At 31.2% G+C, this 23,033-nt stretch overlaps 2 protein-coding genes across 2 annotated transcripts; one reads left to right on the top strand and one right to left on the bottom strand.

The window, feature by feature from the left end:
* Positions 1-1,096: 1,096 nt before the first annotated feature.
* Positions 1,097-21,522, bottom strand: LOC149093768 (uncharacterized). Its single transcript, XM_089267484.1, has 3 exons — positions 20,857-21,522; positions 3,003-3,118; positions 1,097-2,824 (listed from the first exon to the last, which is right to left on the bottom strand). The coding sequence occupies exons 1-3, from the start codon at positions 21,276-21,278 to the stop codon at positions 1,791-1,793; spliced, it is 1,572 nt and encodes a 523-aa protein (XP_089123610.1). The 5' UTR covers positions 21,279-21,522; the 3' UTR covers positions 1,097-1,790.
* LOC107368502 (uncharacterized) lies at positions 15,585-20,006 on the top strand. The gene is made up of 8 exons (XM_089268289.1): positions 15,585-15,608; positions 18,287-18,355; positions 18,438-18,547; positions 18,617-18,788; positions 18,852-19,024; positions 19,193-19,282; positions 19,395-19,410; positions 19,615-20,006. The coding sequence occupies exons 1-8, from the start codon at positions 15,585-15,587 to the stop codon at positions 19,966-19,968; spliced, it is 1,008 nt and encodes a 335-aa protein (XP_089124415.1). The 3' UTR covers positions 19,969-20,006.
* Positions 21,523-23,033: the final 1,511 nt, after the last annotated feature.

The following is a 23,033-nucleotide window of genomic DNA, read 5'->3' as shown; positions in this document are numbered from 1 at the left end:
TGACATTTCATCGTTCACTTTCCGCACTCTTGACGAAACCAATCCAGAATATATTGTACCATGCATTACACAAAATTCAATGCTGCCCAATGTAACAGCGATATCGGTATAAAATCATTCAAAAGTCATTCAAAAGTCGAGTCTTGTTGGGAAAATTGATTTCAATTATGAACCAAGATTTGGCTGTATTTATTGGGTTTTGAGTAAAAGCATAAATTGCTTTCTCAGAAATTTTCGAGTCAAGATTTCTTTATCGATAGTCATGAACTGAATAATGAATGAAAATAATGGAAACAAGATACAGCATTGAAATGGGTTAATCTTTGACAAATAAGTTATGAAACTAATATCCATCGATTGATCTCTTTATCTCAAAGCTTTCTGAGGGAATCGATGGATATTTTTATGGGTTTTTAGTTTAATAATTAGCTCAAATTGGATGTAAATTGATTGATTGTTTGACCAGAAAATTGAATTTTCAATGTTGATTGAAATATGTTTTGATTTAAAAGAAAAGTTTCCATTTGTTATCTCAACTGCAGTGATTAAAGACTATCAATAATATGAATCTACTTCATCTTAAAATATAAATGTCACAACTGAATGTCCATTTATCAATAACTGTAATAAAGTTAATGTTTTATTGTTCAACTTCATTTCGATGCCTTTCACTAAATCAACCATATTTATCATCACCAGGTTACCATGGATAGAATCAATTGATTGTGAATTCCATTGGATTCCATTGACACCTAATCTTCTTTCTTCGGTCAATTATCAAGAATGAAATCAAGAGCAATCACAAAATAAATGTCAATTTAATTGACACTGATTCATTTTTTCCTCACCATTCAGCTTCTTCTAAAACCCTTTTCATGACCAACCTTAATCAAGCAACACTCTATTTTCAGCCATCATACAAACTCTTCACCATAATCAGATAACATTTCCAATCAAACGATCTTAAACTCATCATTATTTCTTGCTTTATAACCGCCAACAATTTAAAAACCCAAGACAGTCAGATTTTAATTTTGGGTTTGACTTTTTCAAGTTGAATTTTGGGTTAAGATTGAATGAGAGACAATTATAATGCCAGGTTGAGTTAATGTTCAATTCAACCATTTTTATTGTATTCAAAAGAAATGGAAAAGCCTGAATTGGATGAAAAAAATGATTTTCAGGTAAAGTGAAAATGAAAATCTGGAAAAATGAGCTGAAAATAAATAGTCAACAGATGAATGTTTATAATAAGCTGAGATTGTAAAGGTAATGGCAAGTTATTATGAATAACAAGGGTTAAGTCTAGGGTTATCATTATTACAATTATTTTTGAGTTTAGTGTTTAATCATTTTTTAAATGACGATATGAAGGGTAAAAATTAACAGATGAAATGAAAACCTTTTTTTATCTTTGGTGATAATTGGCATCCTCGAAGACAATTGAGAACAATACATTAGGTTAATGATGATAATCTTGACAATGGATGGAAGTTGAACCTAAAAAATGATATTGGGTGGGAATGGGTTTCACCTTTTAGGTTAACAGTACAATGGGTAGGAATGAAAACATGAGAGTAAAGCTGTACATTTTTGTAATGCTTAGTCTGTGTTACAATAAGATCATATTTAAAGGTAAACACACGCAAACCCAAACTGGTTATTTAGGTATTTGGCAAATTTACAGTATCAAATGGTCAACAGTCAAAGCTCATCTTGAACATGTTTAAATAAATATATTTTTGGCTTGTATTGAAATAAAAAGTTAATGTCATCCGATGGCCTTAGCCTCAGTTTAACCTTTCTCGGGCAAAGCTTCGGTTAGTACTGTTGGCGGTTGATCCTCCACTAGTTGAACCAGTAATGGTTGAACGGTTGCAATGACTTCCATCATTACGTTGGTTGGGATTGAATATTTTTCTTATCGCTAGTTTAACTTCACGAATGCGAAATATGTAAATGAATGGATCGACTATGGCTTTCATTATTACCAAAAGGTTACATATTGAACTTATTATGATCACTATTTTTCTGGGTATAGCAAATATTGAGAATGGACAGCCATCTTGGCAGGTTAAAACCAGAAAAGTAACGGCAGGAACCCAACAGAGAAGATAAGTTCCAAGTATCAGTAAACTGGTAATCAAAGCTTTGGTGTTTGTCCTGGTTGGACCGACTGTCGTTAATCTGTTGTCTTTTACTTTTGACAATATTTTGTGGTGAGGTTGGTTGGTGCTGTCATTGTGCTTCTTGCTGTTGATTGACTGACGTCCAATTGGTACTTCATTTGAAACATTTTCATCCATTGTGATCAATTTATTGAGAGACTCTTTCGATTGAATAAGAGTTGATCCATTTGATTGAATCAGTGGAGATGTTGAATGTTTTACTGGTTGACTTGGTGGTAATGAATTTACAGTTTCAATCGATTTAACTCTAATGTAATTAACTTTATCTGCAGGATCAATTGAGGTCTCCACTGATTGAGATTGAGGATCAAATGTGATTGGAGTTGATGAAGATATTGACGAAGTAGATGATTCAGTTGGTTTAGGGCATTGACGGAAGATGAGGACATGTTTAGATGATGGCGTGCTTTTGGAGCCATTTTGTATCAACATGGCTGCCGCTTTGGGAAATGACGATTCCGAGACACATCCATGTCTGGACTGGCATCTCATTTGTTGATTTTGTCGGATTATTTTAAATATTCGGGTGTAAAGGAAAAACATCAACACCAATGGAATCGCGAAAAAGGACAATATAAACAGGCGATAACGCTTGGATGCTAGAAAATCATAATCACAATTTATTGAGCGAAAACCTGTTTTTTTATCAAAAATAGGTGGAAAAATAAATACTTGAATCAGTAAATGGTAAATAAAAGGTGAACGAGTGGTTGATACAATTATATTAACAGAAGTAGAAAAGGAAAATCAAATTTACTCGATTGGGTAAAAGGTTGGCACAATGAATAAGCAAAATGAAAATGGTCAACTCACCTTGACATGGAATTGAATAAAAGTAGATTGTAAATGCTGTTAAAGGAATGCCCCAGCAAATAGCACTGATTGAATGAATACTTCGTGTTACATGGTGTGAGAAAAATGCCCGAACACTGAAACAATAAAAAGACAATTACAATAAAATAAGTTAAACATTAAAACAAAACATTAGATAGGAAAAGTGAAACCATTCAATAGACAAACAAAAGTGGTTAAAAAACTGAACAGGGTTGAAAAAGCATTCCCAAGCCTCCCAGTAATCAAGTGAAAAATGTTTAAAACCTGATTGAGAATTGATTTTTGATCATATCGCATTTATGTGGCATATCAAATGCGCATAAAATAGCGTTTGAGTGTTTTTTTCTGGATAAGACTGTTGTTAAATTTTAGGTCATATTTCAATATATTTACTTTGGACTATGGACAAAACATTTGACTTGCGAAGAGTTGAGACTAAGTGTGTTTGTAGTAGTTTAAAACTGTGTCCATTAGTGCTATGAAAAGTTTTCCGATTGACAGTTTTTGAGAAAATCGAATTAAAAGTTGTAACTTCGATCGCCTTTTGTTCAATTATGTTAGCAGATTTTTACATGAAACTCATTTCGCTCATGAGACTTTTGATTGTCAAGCAGAAAATGCACTTTTTTGAGAGATAAAATTTTCTTTTTCCTGTGCAACAGATCAGTTCGATTTCTAGTTAAACCTGACGCTTCGAGTGACAGTAAGAATCAGAGAGGTGAAATTTGTTATTTGTCGATAAAAATTGTTGGTAAAAAAATTCTCTAACTCTGATGGTTTGAGTGCTATTCTAATAAGAAAACTGTTTTTTAGCGAATTTAAATATTTATAAAATAAAAATCATATCGATATCATAAAAAATGTAAATTATTTTCTGAATAAAATTCAAATTTTCTTTATTGAGTTTAAAATTTCAATAGTTTTTAATTGCGATGATATTTTAACATAATTTAACCAGTTTTTAAAGATTTGGGTTAAGACAATCATAACCGTTGAGTAGCCTTTAACCTTATGAGACTATCTCGATAAACCTTAAGATAGACAATTTTTCTCACTGACAAACTTACAAATATGAATATAAACGTTTAATTTATCAGTTTTTTACATCTTTACATTACCAGAAAATAACCAGAATATAACCAGAACAAACTAACATGTAAAGACAGAGAGTTATACCAGTTGACACATGGAATCTTATTTTTTAAAAATTTACTTCGATTGCTACCAATTAATCAATGGCTAGCAAACAAGTTGAGTAAACAATTTAATTTATTCCCAAATTGAATGAATCTTTTTGTACGTAAGGCCACTAATGATGATTGATACAACCCTAATGATCAAACCTTTCAATACAAACAAACCTTATCCTCACTGGATTTACTGATGAACACAAATTGATATAAAATTAAGACAACAAACAAGAAGATGATTATGATGTCGATGACGAGTCAAAAAGGATGCATGGAAATGAAAATAAAAATGTAAACTAAAGTTGATATTAACTTGTATTGAATCTAATAATACCAAATTTAGTGTATAAAGGCTGCAAAACCTTTTGCCTGAACCAACAGAAAAATGTTATAAAATATTTTGATAACCTTGATATCATGAAATTTGATATAACATCCAGAGTAAGCAAATAATCGTATTGGAAGGCAAAAATATCATAAAAGCAAACAAACAAGAAAAAGGAATATTTTTATTCCATTTTTTCCTGTTAAATTGTTGATTGAGTTTTGAACCTTTTCAACCAATCAAACTGATCATTAAATGTGTCATTTCGTATTGAACAATTTAACAAACAATTGATGCACCAAAATAACACTGATTAAATTAAACTGCTCTAACCTGATAAACAGGTTAAACAAAATCAATAAACTGAATGCCTAGTAATTTGATTTATCTTGTAGCTTGAAAAAGCTAAATTTTCATTTCAATTGATGCTGTTTAACCAGAAACAAATCCATTATAATTGAAGGAAAATCCTGAATAAAAGTGCTTTAAAGCAAGCAAAATTGACTGAATGTTTAAAATCATTAAAAATTGGATTCAAAATGAGCTTTCAACAATTTAAATTGTTCAATTACTGAGCGAGTCTTATTTTTTTTATTATTTTTCATTTGCTTTTCAAGCAACAAACAAAAATGTTGAAAGCAAAAGAAGCTTCGCTTTTATTTGAATCCCTTTTTTTACTCCATTTCTTACCTTGATTTACCTTGTTCATTGCTAATGAAAATCAATCAAAATGTACATGTTAAGAAGTTTATCTGATGAACATGGAAAAAAGAAACAAAACAAAATGAGAAACAAGAATTTTCCTGCATTTTCAATGATTTACTCTGAACTTCTGTCTGATAATGATAAATCTCAGCGGAGCAAAACAGACTTTTATTTTATTATTATTGTTGTTGTTACAATTGTTAGTCAACAATCAGTTTCATTTAAATTAACAGTACAACTTGTACATTGTAATTTAACCAGTAAATAAGCTTATGATCACAATTAAACCTTGAATCAATCATAATCAATTGTCGAGACACAGAGACTCCAATGAAAAACAAAGGTTAAATCTTGAGTGGGAAGAGATGACGATTGGTTATAATTGTTACTCAGCAAATACAAACCTTTCATTGTAATTTAATGTAATTATAAGATTAATGTTAAGAATGATCTACAAATGAATAGGGAAATCGCCTGTTGAAACATTTCCATAAAACAGACTTTTTAAATGTAATCACTCCCCAGAAAATAGCCAAACAGAATGAAAAATGAAGAAAACTGTATCGAACGAAAGATTTTATTTCCTTTTTTTCAAATCAAAAGAGATCGAAAACCAACCAATTCTAATCATAATCCATGAAAGTGAGCATACAAAGTAATTTGGTGAAGATTTTGAGTCTAAAAATCGCCAAATATGATGAAAAAGGCAAAACCTTTGGATAAAAGGTTAATAGGTTAGACTTTGGTTGCTGAGGGTGGTCATAACAAATGCAAGTAAGGTTAAATTGATTGTGAGATCGAAGCGATTCTTTAGTTGTGTCTTTAGTTATTTCAAATGATAAATAAAAAGTTTAAATGCTTAATGGAAGCGAACTAAAGCTGCAATCTTTGAGAGAAATGTATCTTTGTAGATCGTCTTCAAATAAGATTTTTGATTATTTCATTTTTCAAGTGTTCTTACTAATTTGTTACATATTATAATGAAACAAAACTCTTCATTGTAAAATATTTCTCAATGTAAGAGGTATAAACAAGAACAAATTAGCTATTCGTAATTAGCATGAAATTTTGATTGAGAGCAAATTTGCATTAGAAAGAATAGGAAAAACAGGCGATTTTGCAGATGCTCCTTTTCAGGTGCAACCCTTTCCCTTTCCTGGTCCATTTCGGTGTGTATCAAGTTGATAATCATGGTTGAATAGTCATCATAATCCAACCCAACTTAAGCTACTTAACCTAAATCCAGAATGTAAACCCAGAAAATTGAATGCAACTGAATACTAACAACAGTAATACTGGAAGTAACAACAATAAAACCAAATTTTACCTGCAATTTATTCTTATTCCTTTAAATGTTCAATTGGGACTTGCAAATTTTGAATAAAAAGGTAGCTTTGAATGATTATCTAGATCAAGATTTGCTTCAATATTACTGTTATTAATACATTTATTGATTCAGACTGAACAAACTTCTACTCATCTGTTTAATTGTTGTCGATCGCTTTAAACAGCAAATGTCACAATAATAAAGTGAAATAGCTCGATGCTTATAAGACAGTTTTTTAGTTTTCAATTTCTCTGATGAAGACTTAAAGTAATTTTGGTTTTGTAAGTATGAAGCTACCCAAAAGACTGACTTGCTAAACTTCCAAACAAATTGTACTACGTAATTAGAAGATTTGGACAATTTTCAAACTTATTTGTAACTTTTTTACTGGATTTATTGCTGAATTAACAATTGATATCGAAATCATTGTATGTACACTTTTGAATTGTTGTTCAATGGCATTCTGAAGTTTCCAACAGCTTTGATCTGAGCTAGCTTATTTTAGCATTTGTTTCAGCAGGTTTAGGATAAACAGCTCAAAGAAAATTATTAGAAGCAGACAAGTTAATGGATTTTATTGCTAATGTAATTCAATGAAAGGTTTTCTGGATAAATTCTTGACTCTTCATTGTTGCTCGTTTCTGTTAGTGTATTTAGAAATCGATAAATGAATAAAATTTTGTCCATTAAATTGTGTGATGAAGTTGACAACGCGATTAAGTCACTTCCTCAAGATTGAAATTAACATTTGAAAAGGATTATCAAATGACTCTAAACATGGTTTTGAATCGTCAAGAAAAAGAAAACATTTTTCAATGTTTGTACAAAGTGAAATTGACTTTGCAGTTTTCCTGAAAATTTCATAAATAATTTCCAACTTTTCCAGTTGAATGTAAATAATGAAAGGTAAATGTCAGACAATTTAATTATTTACATGACTAAATGATCTGTTTACTTGTTGATATTCAATTTGACCAATTAAATGCTCATCTACAAGTGTCAACTAATTATGTCAACAGTTTTCATTTAATCAAACAAAAATCATCACTTGACTCACCAACTTTCCCCTCACAATTAATTCCAGAAACCATGTAATAGAATCATAAAAGAGACCCAAATGAATATCTCAATATTCCTGGACTTTTTTTTCGAGTAAATTGATAGCATTCAAGTGAATACTTTTTGTTGATTGCTTTGCTTCATATTAACCATTTAAATTCAACAATAAACTCAAAAGCAGTAAACATGAGAATGATTAAAATATATAAATATAAATGTAAATGAATGGGAAAATGTAATTGTGATTTGGACAAGAAAAAAGTTGCAGTTGAAAACTTGTTGAGATAAACAAAACTCTTGAGGCTTTTCAGATTGTATTACTTTAATGTAATGTTGAACAATTATAATGAACATTTTTAATGTAAACCAAAAGAAGGAAAAAAAATTGTTTAATAATAATTAACTAAATTGTAAATGTTAAGAATGTAAATGAGTGTAAATGTTTCTCATCTTAATGTTCAGGTTGGACAGAGATTTAATAAGATTAGAAATTCAGAAAAGAGAGAAAAGTAAAAAGATAATTACAATTAATTATCTTTTAAGAAATCATCAATTTAAATTACTCTCTTCTGTTGACATGTTATTCAATGACAATGGCTTATTTGGTCGGAATTATAACTGGGAGTGAAAAAACTCCCAGCTTCAAACTCTTTATCTTTTTCCTTTTGGAAATGCATTTAACTTGAATAAACTTTCATTGGTTATTAAAAATGCAAGTTTTACTTTTTCTTGTCAATTTTTTTCCCTAAATTGTTTCAAAGTTGAGTTGATCAAATTATCACTTAGAAAAGCTGAAAAATTGAATTTTCAAGAAAATTTTCATTCGCTTTTGTTAAGTAATTGAATAAAAACTCGAAGCATGAAAAGTCTTCAACATAATGATTCGACTGATTATGTAGATTGACCAAAAGGATTCAATAAAAGTGATAAAAGTTGAGTCTTGACAACTTGATATTTCAGTCTTAATCTTGATGATAGACTTTGAATGTAAAACAATTTATCATTCAAAATGAGTTGAAAGCTTAGTTTAATGATGAAAATTTTTACAAAACTTTCTGTTTACTCGACAATGTTGATAATATCAGCTTCGAGTTGAGCATAATGGTCATTTCGTTTCTTTTCCGGAAGGATTCGGTCGAACTTTGAAATTCAGATTCAAGTTGGTGAAGGAAATAATCATGAATTTTATGAGAGTTATGAAATGAATTCTCGGTGATTTTGTTCGATGAAAGTTGAGGTTTTGGTGAAGTTGATATCGGATTATTGTTGGAATTGAATCTATGATGGAACTGTCATTTTTTCAATTTTAGGTTCATCCAAGTTCGATAGTTGATTCTCTAATGGTTCTGTTTGGATTGAGTATATTGCTTTGAAGTTGAATACATTGTTTCATCTTATTGTGAACGAAGGTTGCAAATGTTGAGATTTCTTGTTATTGCTTCTCAAACGATTAACTTGTCCATGTATTGTTATCACAGTCGTGATCATTTGACATTTCAATCAATAACATATTACTCAATGAGATGACATGATAACCTAAACATGATACTCATCAATATACACATATTGTTATCTGATATTAGGCTATTCTCTATCACCATGACAGAAATCGTGGAATATATTTTCATTGATAAATCATTTCGTTCAAATGTATTTTTGGTTCAACATTTTTCAAGTTATTGATACAATTTTTCCATTCCCTTTCAGGACAAATGTACTATTGAGAAATGCACTTATTGAAAGCTTCTTAATATTTTTTCTTTAATAAATCATTTCAAATCGTTAGCTATTGATTTGAATAAAAAAAAAGACAAAACAAAATGAAAAAGAAATTCCCGATCGAGAAAACCATTAACAATAAAGACTGCAGGGAAAATTGACAACATATCAACTCTGAATAAGTTCATATTGAAAAAGTATTTCTGAATAGCAAATAAGTTGAAAATATTATTTGTGATTGCAAAATGGTCTGTATAAGTTATGGAAATGAAAAGTCGGAAGAACAGAAATTATTGGAAAAAGCAGATTCAATTCGACAGCACCTTGAGTAACATGAGGTTCTTCAAAATCTTGACTGACTCATGATACTGAAAGAAAAAGTTTTGTAAATTGTAACAGAATCGAGTGGCTTAGTGAACAGACAAGTGTCTTAATTAAGGGTGATCATCGCTTAATAGACCAACATTTTTACCATCCAGTGTCAGACAAAACTTGACAAAGCTTGCAAGGCTAATGGTTAGAGTCCTGAGGTTATGCCATCCGACTCACCCAGAGGTCCCAAGTTAGGTTAGCTGTGAACAGCTTAGGTCGTAGTTTGTCAAGTCTTGTACGACACTAGAAGGTAACAATGCTAGTCTATTAACCGATAATCACCGTTAATTAAGCTCGTCTGTTCACCAAGTCACTCGATTCTGTTACGACCTCAGCTGCTCACAGCTAACCTAACTTGAGACCTCTGGTTGAGTGGATGGCATAACCTCAGGACTCTAACCATTAGCCTTGCAAGAAAAGTCAAAGTTAGCGTCAAACACTGAAGCATACAAAAAACTTTAACCTAAACTAACTCAACCCAACCGACCAAATGATGATTGTTTCTGGCTTCTATACACACAACTCAACAAGTGTCGATCAATAAAAGACGAATAAAAATGTTTCTAACTTCTTGTCACAACGATAATGCAAAATGATCGAGATTCGAGTCTACACTTAGAATTGAAATCTTTCAACCTTTGAAAATTGTAATTTAATGATTTCAATTTTTAATATTAGGGTGTTCGATAATGCTTTGACCTGAGGTATTTTCTCTGAATTCTGGTAAAAATTAACATTTTGATATGATTCTCCGTACTTAAAAACAAATATTTACCGAGTTTGGTCAGCATCGATCAACATTTAGTCGAGTTATCAGGTCAAATTGCGTTTTGAAATCGATTTACGGCTGAATACTAGTAACTCAAAGGTCAAATATGACCTTCCTGTATTAAGGATCGGCTTATTGTGCAAACATGCGAAATCTCCAAGCATTCAGGTATTAAATGAGGTAAAAAAAGTCCAACTTTACCTAAAGGCCAGCCGTTTATGGTCATTTTGCGGATGCGTTACTTAAAATCGGTAATTTCTTTTTGAGTGACCGCAAAAACACAATGACAAATTTACCGTGAGAAATTTCTAATGCTAAAAATTCCTCATTATCTGGCCTTTGAAATCATAAAATTTTTCAGTCTTTAATGCGCGATTTTATCCTGTGAAATCTTCTTATAAGATGTATCCATTAAGATTTGTGTTTAGCAAGCAAAGGAGTTTGATGAAGGTGAAGACGTTGAATAGAAAAATTTCGGGAAAAATTTACGATCATGCGATGTCACTTTCCAATTCAACTAATGTAGCCCTGATGATTAATATAACACTTTAAAACTTCATAAACAACGCACAGAACGCGTTATTGCATCGATAAAAGAGAAAAAGGCTTAAATTTAGATACTTTTCAGAGAGAAGCCAAAAAATAGGCATGCCGACGGAATTTTTAAAAATCCTTTTAGATGGCCTCTATATACTTCCCAAGGAAGTGATTTAACTCTTTAGTTTGAAAAAATAATTTATTTTTCTTATTGAGGTCAACACATTATCGAACACCCTAATACATAACCAAACCAACGATGCTGGATAAAATAATCATGACCAGCAACTGGTAAAAACCACAATGACAATGCATGACCAAATGATATTAGCAAGTTTCAGTCAAAATCTATGAATCGTAAAATAAAACTGACAAAAAATGACATGAGCTTCTAATAACGTTGGTCGGTTGCAATGTGACAACTTTGAGTTTCCCATAAAACTGGCTCAACAATCATAAATAATCCAGTTTCTGTCTTGTTAACACAATGGTTCAACATGGACAGTCTTTGATCAATATTGATCTGATTAATATTGCATTGTGAGCAAACAAATGTCCAATATTTCAGTGAACAAAATTAAATGGTCTAACAATTGACTTATCAACTGTTTACACAGGAATCGATTGAGAAAATTGCTGTTGCTTCCAAACTTAGAGCTCAATATCAATTGAAAAATGAACAGTTTCACTTCAATAATCATTCCTTGAATATAATTTCATTGCTCATATTACAATCTGTTTATTCAATTGATTAGCAAATTTTAAATTTACTTTTCCAGTTTATTTACAGTTGATCAATTTTTCCATTCATTTCACCCTTTCCTTTCGAAGTAACGTTTCCATGTTATATCAATTTTACTTTGTACATTTCACCTTCTTGCTGTGGTTTCCATTCACAACTCATTGAACATTTGATTAGCCAAGTTAACAAGTATTGAGCCTGGAAAGCCATGAGATACAATTGAACCCGATTAAATTGAAATACAATCAGAAAATAAAATTGTTTCTCGATCTTTTTAAATTGATTTCCAATAATGTTCATCTCTAGTTGTAATTGACAATCCAATTAACTTTAATGAACTGCAAACCAATTAGATTGATTAGACAAGAAAGTTTCCTTTCAGCTTCCCATTTCCATTTTATTAAACATTCAACATCATTTAATCAACAAGGTTTATGATTGGAAACACGAAGAGTTTTATTGAACCAAATGTATTCCACTTGCATAGTCAAGTTGATTCTTCATCAGATCATAATTTCAATTTAGATCAGGAATTTACATTTGAACTCTAATCGAACTCAAAAAGTTGACCAAAGGGTCGAGACACTCAATCCAATCATTTGTAATTGTTGAATGCCAACTTGAGTTTCTGGTTAACCAGGACTTGTAACCAGAAAATGTTTAATGTTTAATGCATCTGCAACTCATTTATTTCACATTTTATTCAAATTTAAGTTAATTCGACAATTTACTTTAATTATTCCAAATGATTTTTGTTGTTCTTTTTGAATGGACAATTTTGATGAGAAAAATGATCTTTTTTTGGAATAATTTGATTCACTTTTGCTGCGTAGGAAACTTTTGGTAAAACAATGTTTCAATTCATCATTGCTTTTAATCAACAAATGACATTTGCGAGTTTAATCCTTTAACAGCTTTGCTAATTCCTTCCAATGCGTGGGTTGAGACAATTGTGATTGAAAATTGAAAACTTGTCTTGTAATGTTAATAAAAGGATGGAAAGCAATGATCAAGAAAAGGCTTCAAGGCAAAAATCTCCAAAGTCTATTGAATCAACTTAATTGCGTCTGATTAAGTAAAGATGGTTTTAAAATGATACAGTTGACAGCTTAAAATGATACTTTTGTTGGTCAAATCTCTTGATTTAAAAGCTCCGAAATCAAGTTACATCAAGTCGAATCATTAGACAACTGGAAATGAATTTAAAGTTACGAAAAGACTTGAAACTTCAAAATGAATTCACATTACCAAGTATTAGTAACTTTATAACTATTAATATTCAAATACTCATTCATGTGTTCGATGGGACTAATTGCCAATAGCGATTAATAGCAATTTAAATAGACTGTGTTTGAGTAATTATCGTATGGAAGTGATGAATAGAGGTAAAAGTTGAATCAGATTTTAATTGTTCTATCAAAGATAATTGGCTATGAATTTCTAAGAAAATGAAATAATTGATAATCTAATTAAATGATGAAGCAAGTGGTGATAATTAAGGCAATTAGAGCTGATGATTAACCTGAGTTAATGACTGCAATTATAAGGAGAGTATTTGAGCTTTGATAATTTACGGGTTAAAAATATAGACATTTATTCAAACATTGTTGCCCATGATTATCATGCAATTATTTGTAGCTATTATCATGTCTGGGAGTGATTAGTTATTGTAAGTTGATAAGACGGGATCAACTGGGAATGTAATTTATAAGGTGAGAAATGTCCATTTCTTGCCGTTGATCACAATATTGAGTCAATATTATCAAGATTGATGAGACTTGATGCGTCTGTTTATTGCATTCATCTGTGAAAATGGGTTGAAATGATAATGATAATAATGGTAATTACAATAGTCAAAGTAGCTTTTTTTGGTTGACTTAATCGCCAAACTTAAGTCAACTTGATAGTTGAACCAGAAAAGGAAAAGTTACCTTAATGATAAACAATGAATTAACACTTGCTGTATATTGATTTTTCACTTTCAATTCAACTTTGACTTTATCATACAATAACTGTTGCCCAAAACCTGTTAACGACATTTATTATTACCTTTTCATTTCCGATTACATTAAAGTACAGATATTATATTCAGATAATATTCAAGATGTTAATCAGAGGCAAGTCAAGATTGAAACTTGTATAAGCTTAAGAGCAAGTTACATCGCAAAAAGATAGCATCGTGACTACTCAAAATGCCTGAGAATCGATAGGAAGAGCTCAAATCATTGGTCTTTTTAACACAGAAACAAGCCAATTTTTCATTGAAAAAAAGCAAATTTCGAATGACAATTTGATCAATTCTATTACACTCTTGTGGGTTAACTAGTTTGAGCTGATGAACTTAAGCAAATTGAAGACCATTTGCATGAAATTTCCCACATGTTTTCAATTAATACATTCGTTTCGAATACGAATTTCCAGTTTTAACTGAAAATACGTCATGCTTAGACTCTTAAGATTCTTAGGCTATTATTGGTTTGATGAACAAACTACAGTTTATTATTAGTAATACTTTGCTACTTGTCATTGCTGTAGTTGATGCTTATTATTAGTTCATCAATACTGGAACCACCTTTTATTGAGTATTTAAAAGCACACACATGAGAGTTACTTGACTACATAAATTAAAGGCAACACCAACTCACGAAATATAAAATTTATGGATAGTGATGAAACTAAATGACATGAATTACAATTAATCTTTGACAATAAACGTTGATTACTATTGAATGAAATACGTCACAGTTGATTATATCCTACTCTGAATATATTGAACTGCATGATGAAGCCTTTTACCATTTTAAATTACTATTTGTTGCGTTAAACTGTTTACTCTCAGCATTCATTGATAATTCATGATCAAAGTAGCTAATAAATTTTTTATTCGCGGGAAACAGTTTGTTTAGTGACTAACGTGTGAAAGATGAACATCAAAAGACAAGTTTAAATTTCGTTTAATTGTTAAGTTGAAATCGTTGTTTCCCATTGTATCATGAGCTCTTTTGGACTAACAATGCTGAAGTATTTCATAACGAGTAGTGATTCATTTATGCGTCAATTACTCGATTAGGGAATCTTGTAGAGTCAGACGAAAAAGGGTCGGAAATCGAACGAATTTAAAGTTTTAAATTCCCAAAGAATTGATTATAATTTCATTTCCGCTCTAAAATTTGAATAAATCTCTTGAAAATTGAAGCTTCTTGTGCTCCAAGCGAAACAATAAAATTGAGCTTTTGAAGATTTGAACCTTTATCTATTGGTGTTTAAATAAAATTTAAACACCCGCAAGACTTGAAAATGGGCATAAAATAAAATAAAACATTCCATTTTTATTCTATTCTCCCACGATCCCTAACAAACAAACTAAAAATCGAAGTATCGAACTTCTTCATAGAAAGCAATAGAATTTTTTGTACAGTGGACAGAAATTTCACAAGATGATAGAGTCCCATCCCAGCTTTGTTCTCCTCAGTTCGAAATGGCAAATCCATCATCATCTCAATAAAAAATAATCGACACTATCAGATGTAGCTGCATAATCGACATTCGTAGAAAATTTTTTGTAAATTCTGTGGAGACTGTATGTCAATATGTCAATCTGTGTTACCATATGATGAGACCTCGAGTGAACCTTCAATCGATCCAGTGACTTAGGCTTGTATGGTGGGAATTTTGGATAATTACGCTTCACAAGGTCATTTTGAGGCAATCGACACTAGAAATCTTCAGCCCCAGTAATTCCAACAATTTTCTTGGTCTCCGAAAATAAAACTGAAGAAGAATATTCAGAGGACAGAGGTTTCTAGCGGCTTCACGATGACTCGATTGATTTGTCGAAATGTAAATGATTTAACACATTGAACAAAAATTAATTTGAATTTTCATTTATTGTTCAGTTCATTTTCAATTATTACTTTTTATTGAAATAAATTATTTTCATTTTCAATTTTCCATGCATACAACTTTAATTGAAATAGATGTGCAAAATAATAGTTTTTCTGTAAAAAACAGAAAAGAGAATCACAAAAAAATAAAACACAATTCCTTCATTTAATATCATTTCTTTCAATTCTAATAAATCCATAAGTTTCATGAAGCCTCTTTTAATGCTGTGAGCTATTCAAAAAAGGTTATTTGAAAATTTACGAAATCATAGTGACTTCGATTAAAGCGACAGAGTCGAGAAAGTATCCAGACAAGTGCTTTTGATGTTCAAGTTCGTAAGCTACATTGATAGCTCAGAGAGTTTTGAAGCTACCCTAAACTGAAGACTGGGCCTAATTGGTGCTCTAGGTGCGCATATTTCACCAAGAATTTTCTTCAACACAGAGATTGGCAATTTTCCATTTCAGATATTTCATTTTCTCATCGATTGATAGATCTCATTTAGGTCACTCTCGATGCATTTCGTCGATTTTTTCGATAAATCAATCTAATAATCAACTCTACTCCAACAGTTATTCATATCTTTACAAACAACAAACTATAACCTGATTAATTATGCAAGAACGTAATAAGATTAAAAATATCATAATAAAATTATGAATTTTGTTTTTCGTTTGGAAAACAAAAAAAAAGTTTAATTTCCTGTCTAACCTTGAACTTGAACATTATCAAGTTGAATTTCAAGTGTTTAAAAATTGAAACGGTTAAGGTAATGATTGTAGCGATGAGTATGGTGATGATGAACATGATGGTAATGATGATAATTGGAGTGAAAAGGAAAAATTTTGACAATTCCATCGAGATTTTTTCTTCTTCTTCTTCACCCAACATGATGATAATGTTAACAAGTTAATCATGTGAATGATGAAAATATCCACGAATCTTGATGAATAATGAATTTAGTTTTTTGATCTTTTTTTCTCGTTTTGTTTATTCAATTGAACAAGTATTAAGTGAGTAAAAAGTGCTTTTACTGTGTTGTTTTCATGTTATTAATGTTTTGTTTATCTGAATCGACCTGGATTTGAAATGAAATTTTACTCATCAACCTGTTACCATCTCATGGACATGAATATTTACAAAGATAGAGTTGAGAGGAAAAACGAGGAAAAAAAGTTTCAACATGTAACATGGAAGGTAGAAAAAAGATGAAAATATTTTAGTTCTCAATTTTTCTTGATGAAACGAAATGAATTAAGCGTGAAACACCGTCAGAGGAAAAACATTGAGTTAAAAGAAGGTTGAAATTTTACTCTATCAATATCTATTTATTGCTTGCCTCATGTCAATTGAATAAATCGGAACTTGTTATTGATAGCGATAATCACAATTCAATATAATCATCTCTGCCTTAAAAGCTTTCTGCTTACTTTTTTACCAGCCAATTGATTACATGTTTACTACTAATGATGAAAATTTCACGGTTCAACTGATGCTCAGCAAACGAATCTAAATCACTCTTTATTCAGGTCGGTAAAATGTCAGAGTTTAATATTACTGGGCGTTTCAATTGTTTATTAATCATAGTCAGCACATTGAACCATGAATAAAACAAAATATATAAGACTCGATGCAGCTCAAGAAAAGTCTAACATGAAAATATGCTGAATTAGCTTTAGGTTCAAGCAAGTCTTATGGTAAAGGAATCAAGTGTCGTTTGAATTTTGCGGTTAAAACGGTAACTGAGTTACCTTAAAACAATTTGATCAATCTTGAGCAAACATTGTTGAAGATCAAATTACAATTTTTTGCATTATTCTTGTGACAGTTGATTGTCCATCCAATGACCTTGACTTTTCGAAAGAAATGAACTACTATTTTTGTATCAGATGATTTTACTATTATAAATGTTAGCTTGTAGTACAACTTTGTTGTGGCCTAAGTTAACCTAACATTACCAAATATCTCGAAATTTAATTCACCAAAGCCTTTAAAGGTTGTGGTGAATGGTAAATGTTTATTGCGAGGGAATCTCATGAATCGTAAATCGATATCGAGATTTCATTGGTAGCTATCGGTACATCAGGCCTTGTCGAAGACCAATATAGCGAAATTAGCTGCCTGTTTCGGTGACTTTAAATGTTTAAATATTTGGTAATGCTAAGTTAGGGCAGGTCAGGTTAGGTTAGGTTACAACAAAGTTGTATTACAAGCGATATTTGATACAAAAACACTCTGCTTGTTAATTCTTTAAAAGAGTATCACATTTTGATTGCAACTTTTAGTTGATTAATTACAGCATTTGTATGACATTTAGTTTTTGTAACAGTAATTGAATTGTGACGTTTTTACTTTGAATCTATTTAGCTATTTTTTTCTCCTTAGAAGCTAAGAAATGAGAATGAAAATCTTGAGCTGAATGAATCAACAATTGTGAATGGAAATAATGAGTATATTCATGGGTATATTCACATGAGAATTGATTAGATGTGGAAGGCAAAGCAAAGGTAAAAAGTAGTAAGAATCATATTAATAGTAATATGAGTCTGTTCCAAATACATTATGCACTTTCGTACCTAGTGGATAAAAAAGACTTGACTTGCCATTTCACTCCATTTCAATGAAGATGCTAGCGGATACTTTCTAGCTTTCAAGTAAGAAGGTGGATACTTCAAGAACTGCGTCCAACTAATGATAATAATGTAAGTTGATCCATATTCATCACTTTTTTTAAATTACTGATTCCTTTGTTGTTTCTGAAATTAATATTTTCTTTCTATTTAGAGTTGTTTTGAATGTGGTGCTCTCAATCCACAATGGGTCAGTGTCACATATGGAATATGGATCTGTTTAGATTGCTCAGGGAAACACCGGGGACTCGGAGTTCATTTGAGGTAATTTCTGGTGAGGTAAACGAACCATGGATAACCTTGAGTAAATGAATTGTTTTTCTTCTTCCGCAGTTTCGTTCGTTCAATCACTATGGACAAATGGAAGGATATTGAATTGGCTAAGATGAAAGCTGGTGGTAATAAAAAAGCAAAGGAATTTCTTTCCAGTCAACCTGATTGGAACCCTTCTATGCCACTGAGTGAAAGATATAACTCAAAAGCTGCTGCTTTGTATCGTGATAAGGTATGTGTGAAACAAAACTTTAAAATTACCAATTAGTCTTACAAATTTCTGTCTTTTCATTAGATCGTCACAGAAGCAGCTGGTAAAAGTTGGTCCATTGAATCTTCAACAGCAAAAGACTATGTTTCGCGAGTCATTCCTAGTTTCTCGTCGAGTTCGGCTTCCAATGCATCTAAAAATAGCGGAAAACAGTCATCTTGGGATGAAGACGAATGGGCTGCAAGTAGCTACCAAAGGTACTGACCACCACTAATGAAATCTTTCCAAATTTTCATCTGATTATCTACCAGCACAAACTGCTTGACAATTTCATTTGGATATTCGCTACTTAATTTTAACTTCTATCAACTCATCTATTTTATTCTAAAATTGTATCGATTTTTTATTATGTTCAACATCCGTAGTTATAATCATGAGAATGTATCTCGTCAGAAAGAACAGTTTTTTGCAAAAAAGCAACAAGAAAATGCTTCTAACCTGAACCTTAGACTTGAGTAAGTATAGTGATTGTTTTATGTTTTGCACACTTATACGAATAATAATCAAAACCTTTTTGTCACCATTCGATCGAAAATTATTTTGTCAGTGATCTTACGCCTAGCCAAGGAGGAAAATATTCCGGGTTTGTTTATAGTGCTCAACCTCCGAGAAGCCGATCTGATTAAGGTTGATAAGCAACAACGATTGGCTCTAAGGCTGTGAATTATATTTTTACGAAGCTTTTAATTAGATATTAATAACTTTTTTAATCTTTTCAGGTAGTTGATGTTTCCAAAAGAGGATGGACAGATTTATCAACTCTCTATAGTGATCCTAATTCTGAGAGCAATATGATTATGGAACTGGAGATCAGGGTGGAAGCTATCAAGAGGGTTATAAAGAAGATAACTGTGATTATAGAAATGAAGGTGTTGGAAGGAAGGAATCATCAAGCCTCTTATCAACTTCCAAGTCTACACCTAATGTCCAACAACTAAATAGTAGCAGTAACAATCAATCTATCACCAATTCAACGGCTTCGAAGACTATTAATATCAGCAAGGAAGAGAAAACATTGATCAACTTCGGCGAAGGAAGTTCAAATAAGAAAAACTCGAAGAAAACAGAAGAAGATGATTTCTGGGAACTTCTCTATGACAGTCCTAAAGCTTCTAGTAAAAAGAGTTCAAAAAGAAAGTAGTTTACAACTATGAATGTTAACATCACAATTCAAACAAATCCAACGCGATAAAAATGATTTTATTTCAATTCATCGCTTTAAATTTTTCATCTACATGAAGTTTCATGCCTTTCCATCGGGCTAATAAAAAGATTTTTCATTTTGAGTTAAGAATATTATGCCACTATTATGGGTCAAATCTCAACCTAAGTCTCGCGTTTCGTACCTAGTGGATAAAAAAGATGATCCATTTCGATGAAGATGCTGAAGATGGACAAGGTGTTCAATACAATGGATAAACTAAGGTAAAGATGAATAAAGTGAGTGAAACTATTAACTCTAATCAGAATATGTTGACTTTATTTTGTTTACCCAAACAAACAGGTAAATCAAGGCTGATGATGCTTGTTCAACTAAGTGATTATAATATTATCATGTAAGAATGGAGAGATCAAAGAGCAAAGAGATCAAAAAGAATGATTAGAATTGATCATTTAGCTTTCACTCAGTTTTCCTGATATTTGGTTGAAAGTGTCAATCGAAGTTGAGATGAAAATCGGAAAAAATTTCATTAAAGATACTCCACTTTATTGATCTAACATGACTATCAATTTAGGTTAGTTTATGAATAAAATTAAGAGTCAATTTCTTGATGGAAATGAAATTATCATTTCAAATTCATTTAATTGACTATTTCCCTTTCGAAGTAGTTCGATTGAAAATTCTTAGTAATTTCAGTTTGAAAATGATCAACTCTGTCCATAGTTTGATATTATTTTTGGAAGACAATTGCTTTTGAAAAGTTTCCATCACTAAACGTTATCGATAGTGATTCTGGTCAAAATTGCTGAGAAACTATTCAATGGTTGCAACTAATGGTTATTTCCAAGTAAAACATGAAACTCTTACCGGTAATGAAGAGGTCTAACGATTCCTTTGTAATGAATAAAGGCTAATGCCAAAAGGTGAAGTACTGATGATATTAAAGCGGAACAGCGGACAATTTCTAGAGCCAGGAAGGGACAAGTGTCAAAGTGAATGTCAAACACAACTGGAAGGTAAGAGTTGAAAACAAATCCAAGTGCATTAAGAAGGGAGGCAATTGTATCTGTACAGGCAAGGTTAAGCGAGAGTATTAGAACGGGCGACTTCTTATGTGTTCCCATACGTCCCACAATGATGAGGCCAACATTGAGAGTGACGGAAACGAGACAGGCAAATATCAATGGAGGACAAAGCAATTTGTAAAGTGTAATCTGAGTTTGTCTTTCTGCATCATCTTCACTCTTGATGGGCTCACTGACGTTACTTGGTACAACACAATAGTTCATTTTAAACTTGAAATGACCCTTTATTTTTCAACATGAACCAGCGATAGTGAAGTAATCAAAGTTTGGATAGACATTGAAGTTGATCACAAATGAATCAAAGAGTTTCAACAATTTCATCTGTCAAAAACGATTCAATAAAGTTTTTACATGAAAATATCATTGATGGGCAAAAGGAAAGGAAACATTGAAAAAACAATCTGATTCAAGGTTCAAGATGATTCTGGTTGATGCTCAGACAATCAATGATGAAATGGCTAAAATGATTTTCTCAAAATGAGCACATCTCTGACTCACCAACTCTACACATTTTTGCCATCATCTTCCTCATCATCATCAACATTTTCGTTGCATTCATTTTAACTTGTTTTTCCCTCACTTTTCATTCTTACTTATTGTTAACTTTTGCAATCCTTTTGAATTTTATTCTATTTTTCCATTCATTTCTTTTTTATTTTCCTGCTCATCAATATCATCCTTTATTCATGATCAACTTTACATATGAAAATACCTTTTATTCAGAATCAATAGCCATTTAGATTGGAGTCATTGTACAAATAGTCAGCTAACAAGCGCGAAGTTAGTTTACACTGACAAGGAAAATGTTCAATCTGAAATTAAGTCCATGCATTTTGAATGATATTCATTTACATTGCTTTTCAACAAAAAATCACTTGTTCATATTGGATTAGATTTACAAGTCTATTTTCGATTATCAAATTCGAACAGAACTTTTCGCAGTTTCTTGAGAAATTAATTTCTTTCAAGAGTAGAAGTGAATGTCACTGCAAATGCATTTTACTCTCAAGTCAAAAAGTTCGCTGCTTTTGCAAATGAGTTTTGAGAGAAAAAAAAGTTTTGATTGCTTAGTCATTTCATCTACTCATTAACACTTCAAGTGTCAATTTAAATGCTATTCATTTGATGAAAAAATGATTGTCTTTGGGCTCAATTAACCTTTTATGACGTTCAAAATGTACATTTTAAAGTATTCAAAAGTGCATAGACAATGGTTCAAGTACAATTGACGAAAATGGTTAAATCATCATTTCTTTTTGAGTCATACAATTTGCAAGATCATCAATTAGGAAGCAAAGTGAAATGAAAAAATTGTAATTAATGAGCTTCTTAAATTGCAATTAATTGTTGAAATTATGTTTCAAGTGAATCTTGTTGAGTTTTTGTCGTTGATAAAAGGTCAATGCTTTTTGTTGTTTTTTCCCATCAAATTATTCCTCAAGTTTTTTGGTTCATTTTATTCATGTTTTCACTCAAATTTCAATTTCAAAGTTCATCATTTACTTTTGATTCTTAATGCATCTTGGAATTTGTTTTCAATCCTTTTGCCAACACTTTATTGAACCATGTCGAGATTCAAGTTAATAAATGTATCTTCTTCCATCACATGGAATATTTATTAATGAATGAAATTTTGAGGCAAATTTTTCTTCTTTTGCATTCCGATTGTTTCTTCCGTCTAAATTGTCATGAGGAACAAGTGTTTTAATCCTGAAAAAGATTATGCAAATAGTGTTTCATGAAAACTAGTTTTCAATTTCATTCATTAGTAAAGTTTTTTACTTTTCTTTTGTTTGTTTTGTTCCATCAAATACTTGAAAATGAATGAAAAAGAAACAAAAATATGAATTCATTTCTAGTCTGGAAAAGTTGTACCCAATGTTAATGGTCCAATGATTTGAAAGATGAGATTTTATACAAATCTATTTGAATCAATTTTGAGCGAAACATGGAAATTTT

Source organism: Tetranychus urticae, chromosome 2, assembly GCF_039701765.1.
Source record: "Tetranychus urticae isolate SD_2017Ah chromosome 2, NJAU_TeUrti_SD_1.0, whole genome shotgun sequence".
Classification (NCBI taxonomy): domain Eukaryota; kingdom Metazoa; phylum Arthropoda; class Arachnida; order Trombidiformes; family Tetranychidae; genus Tetranychus; species Tetranychus urticae.
This window is presented reverse-complemented; position numbering and strand designations above follow the sequence as displayed.

Excerpts from the sequence above, each read along its gene's own strand:
- LOC149093768 (XM_089267484.1), bottom strand. The coding sequence starts at position 21,278 with ATGAACTATTGTGTTGTACCAAGTAACGTCAGTGAGCCCATCAAGAGT. Across the intron at positions 3,119-20,856 it reads GTTAGACCTCTTCATTACCG|TGTTCGGGCATTTTTCTCAC; the intron begins GTAAGAGTTTCA and ends TTATTGTTTCAG. Across the intron at positions 2,825-3,002 it reads TTATTCAATTCCATGTCAAG|GTTTTCGCTCAATAAATTGT; the intron begins GTGAGTTGACCA and ends ATAAAAAAACAG.
- LOC107368502 (XM_089268289.1), top strand. The coding sequence starts at position 15,585 with ATGACTCGATTGATTTGTCGAAAT. Across the intron at positions 18,356-18,437 it reads GTCCAACTAATGATAATAAT|AGTTGTTTTGAATGTGGTGC; the intron begins GTAAGTTGATCC and ends CTTTCTATTTAG. Across the intron at positions 18,789-18,851 it reads CTGCTTTGTATCGTGATAAG|ATCGTCACAGAAGCAGCTGG; the intron begins GTATGTGTGAAA and ends TCTTTTCATTAG.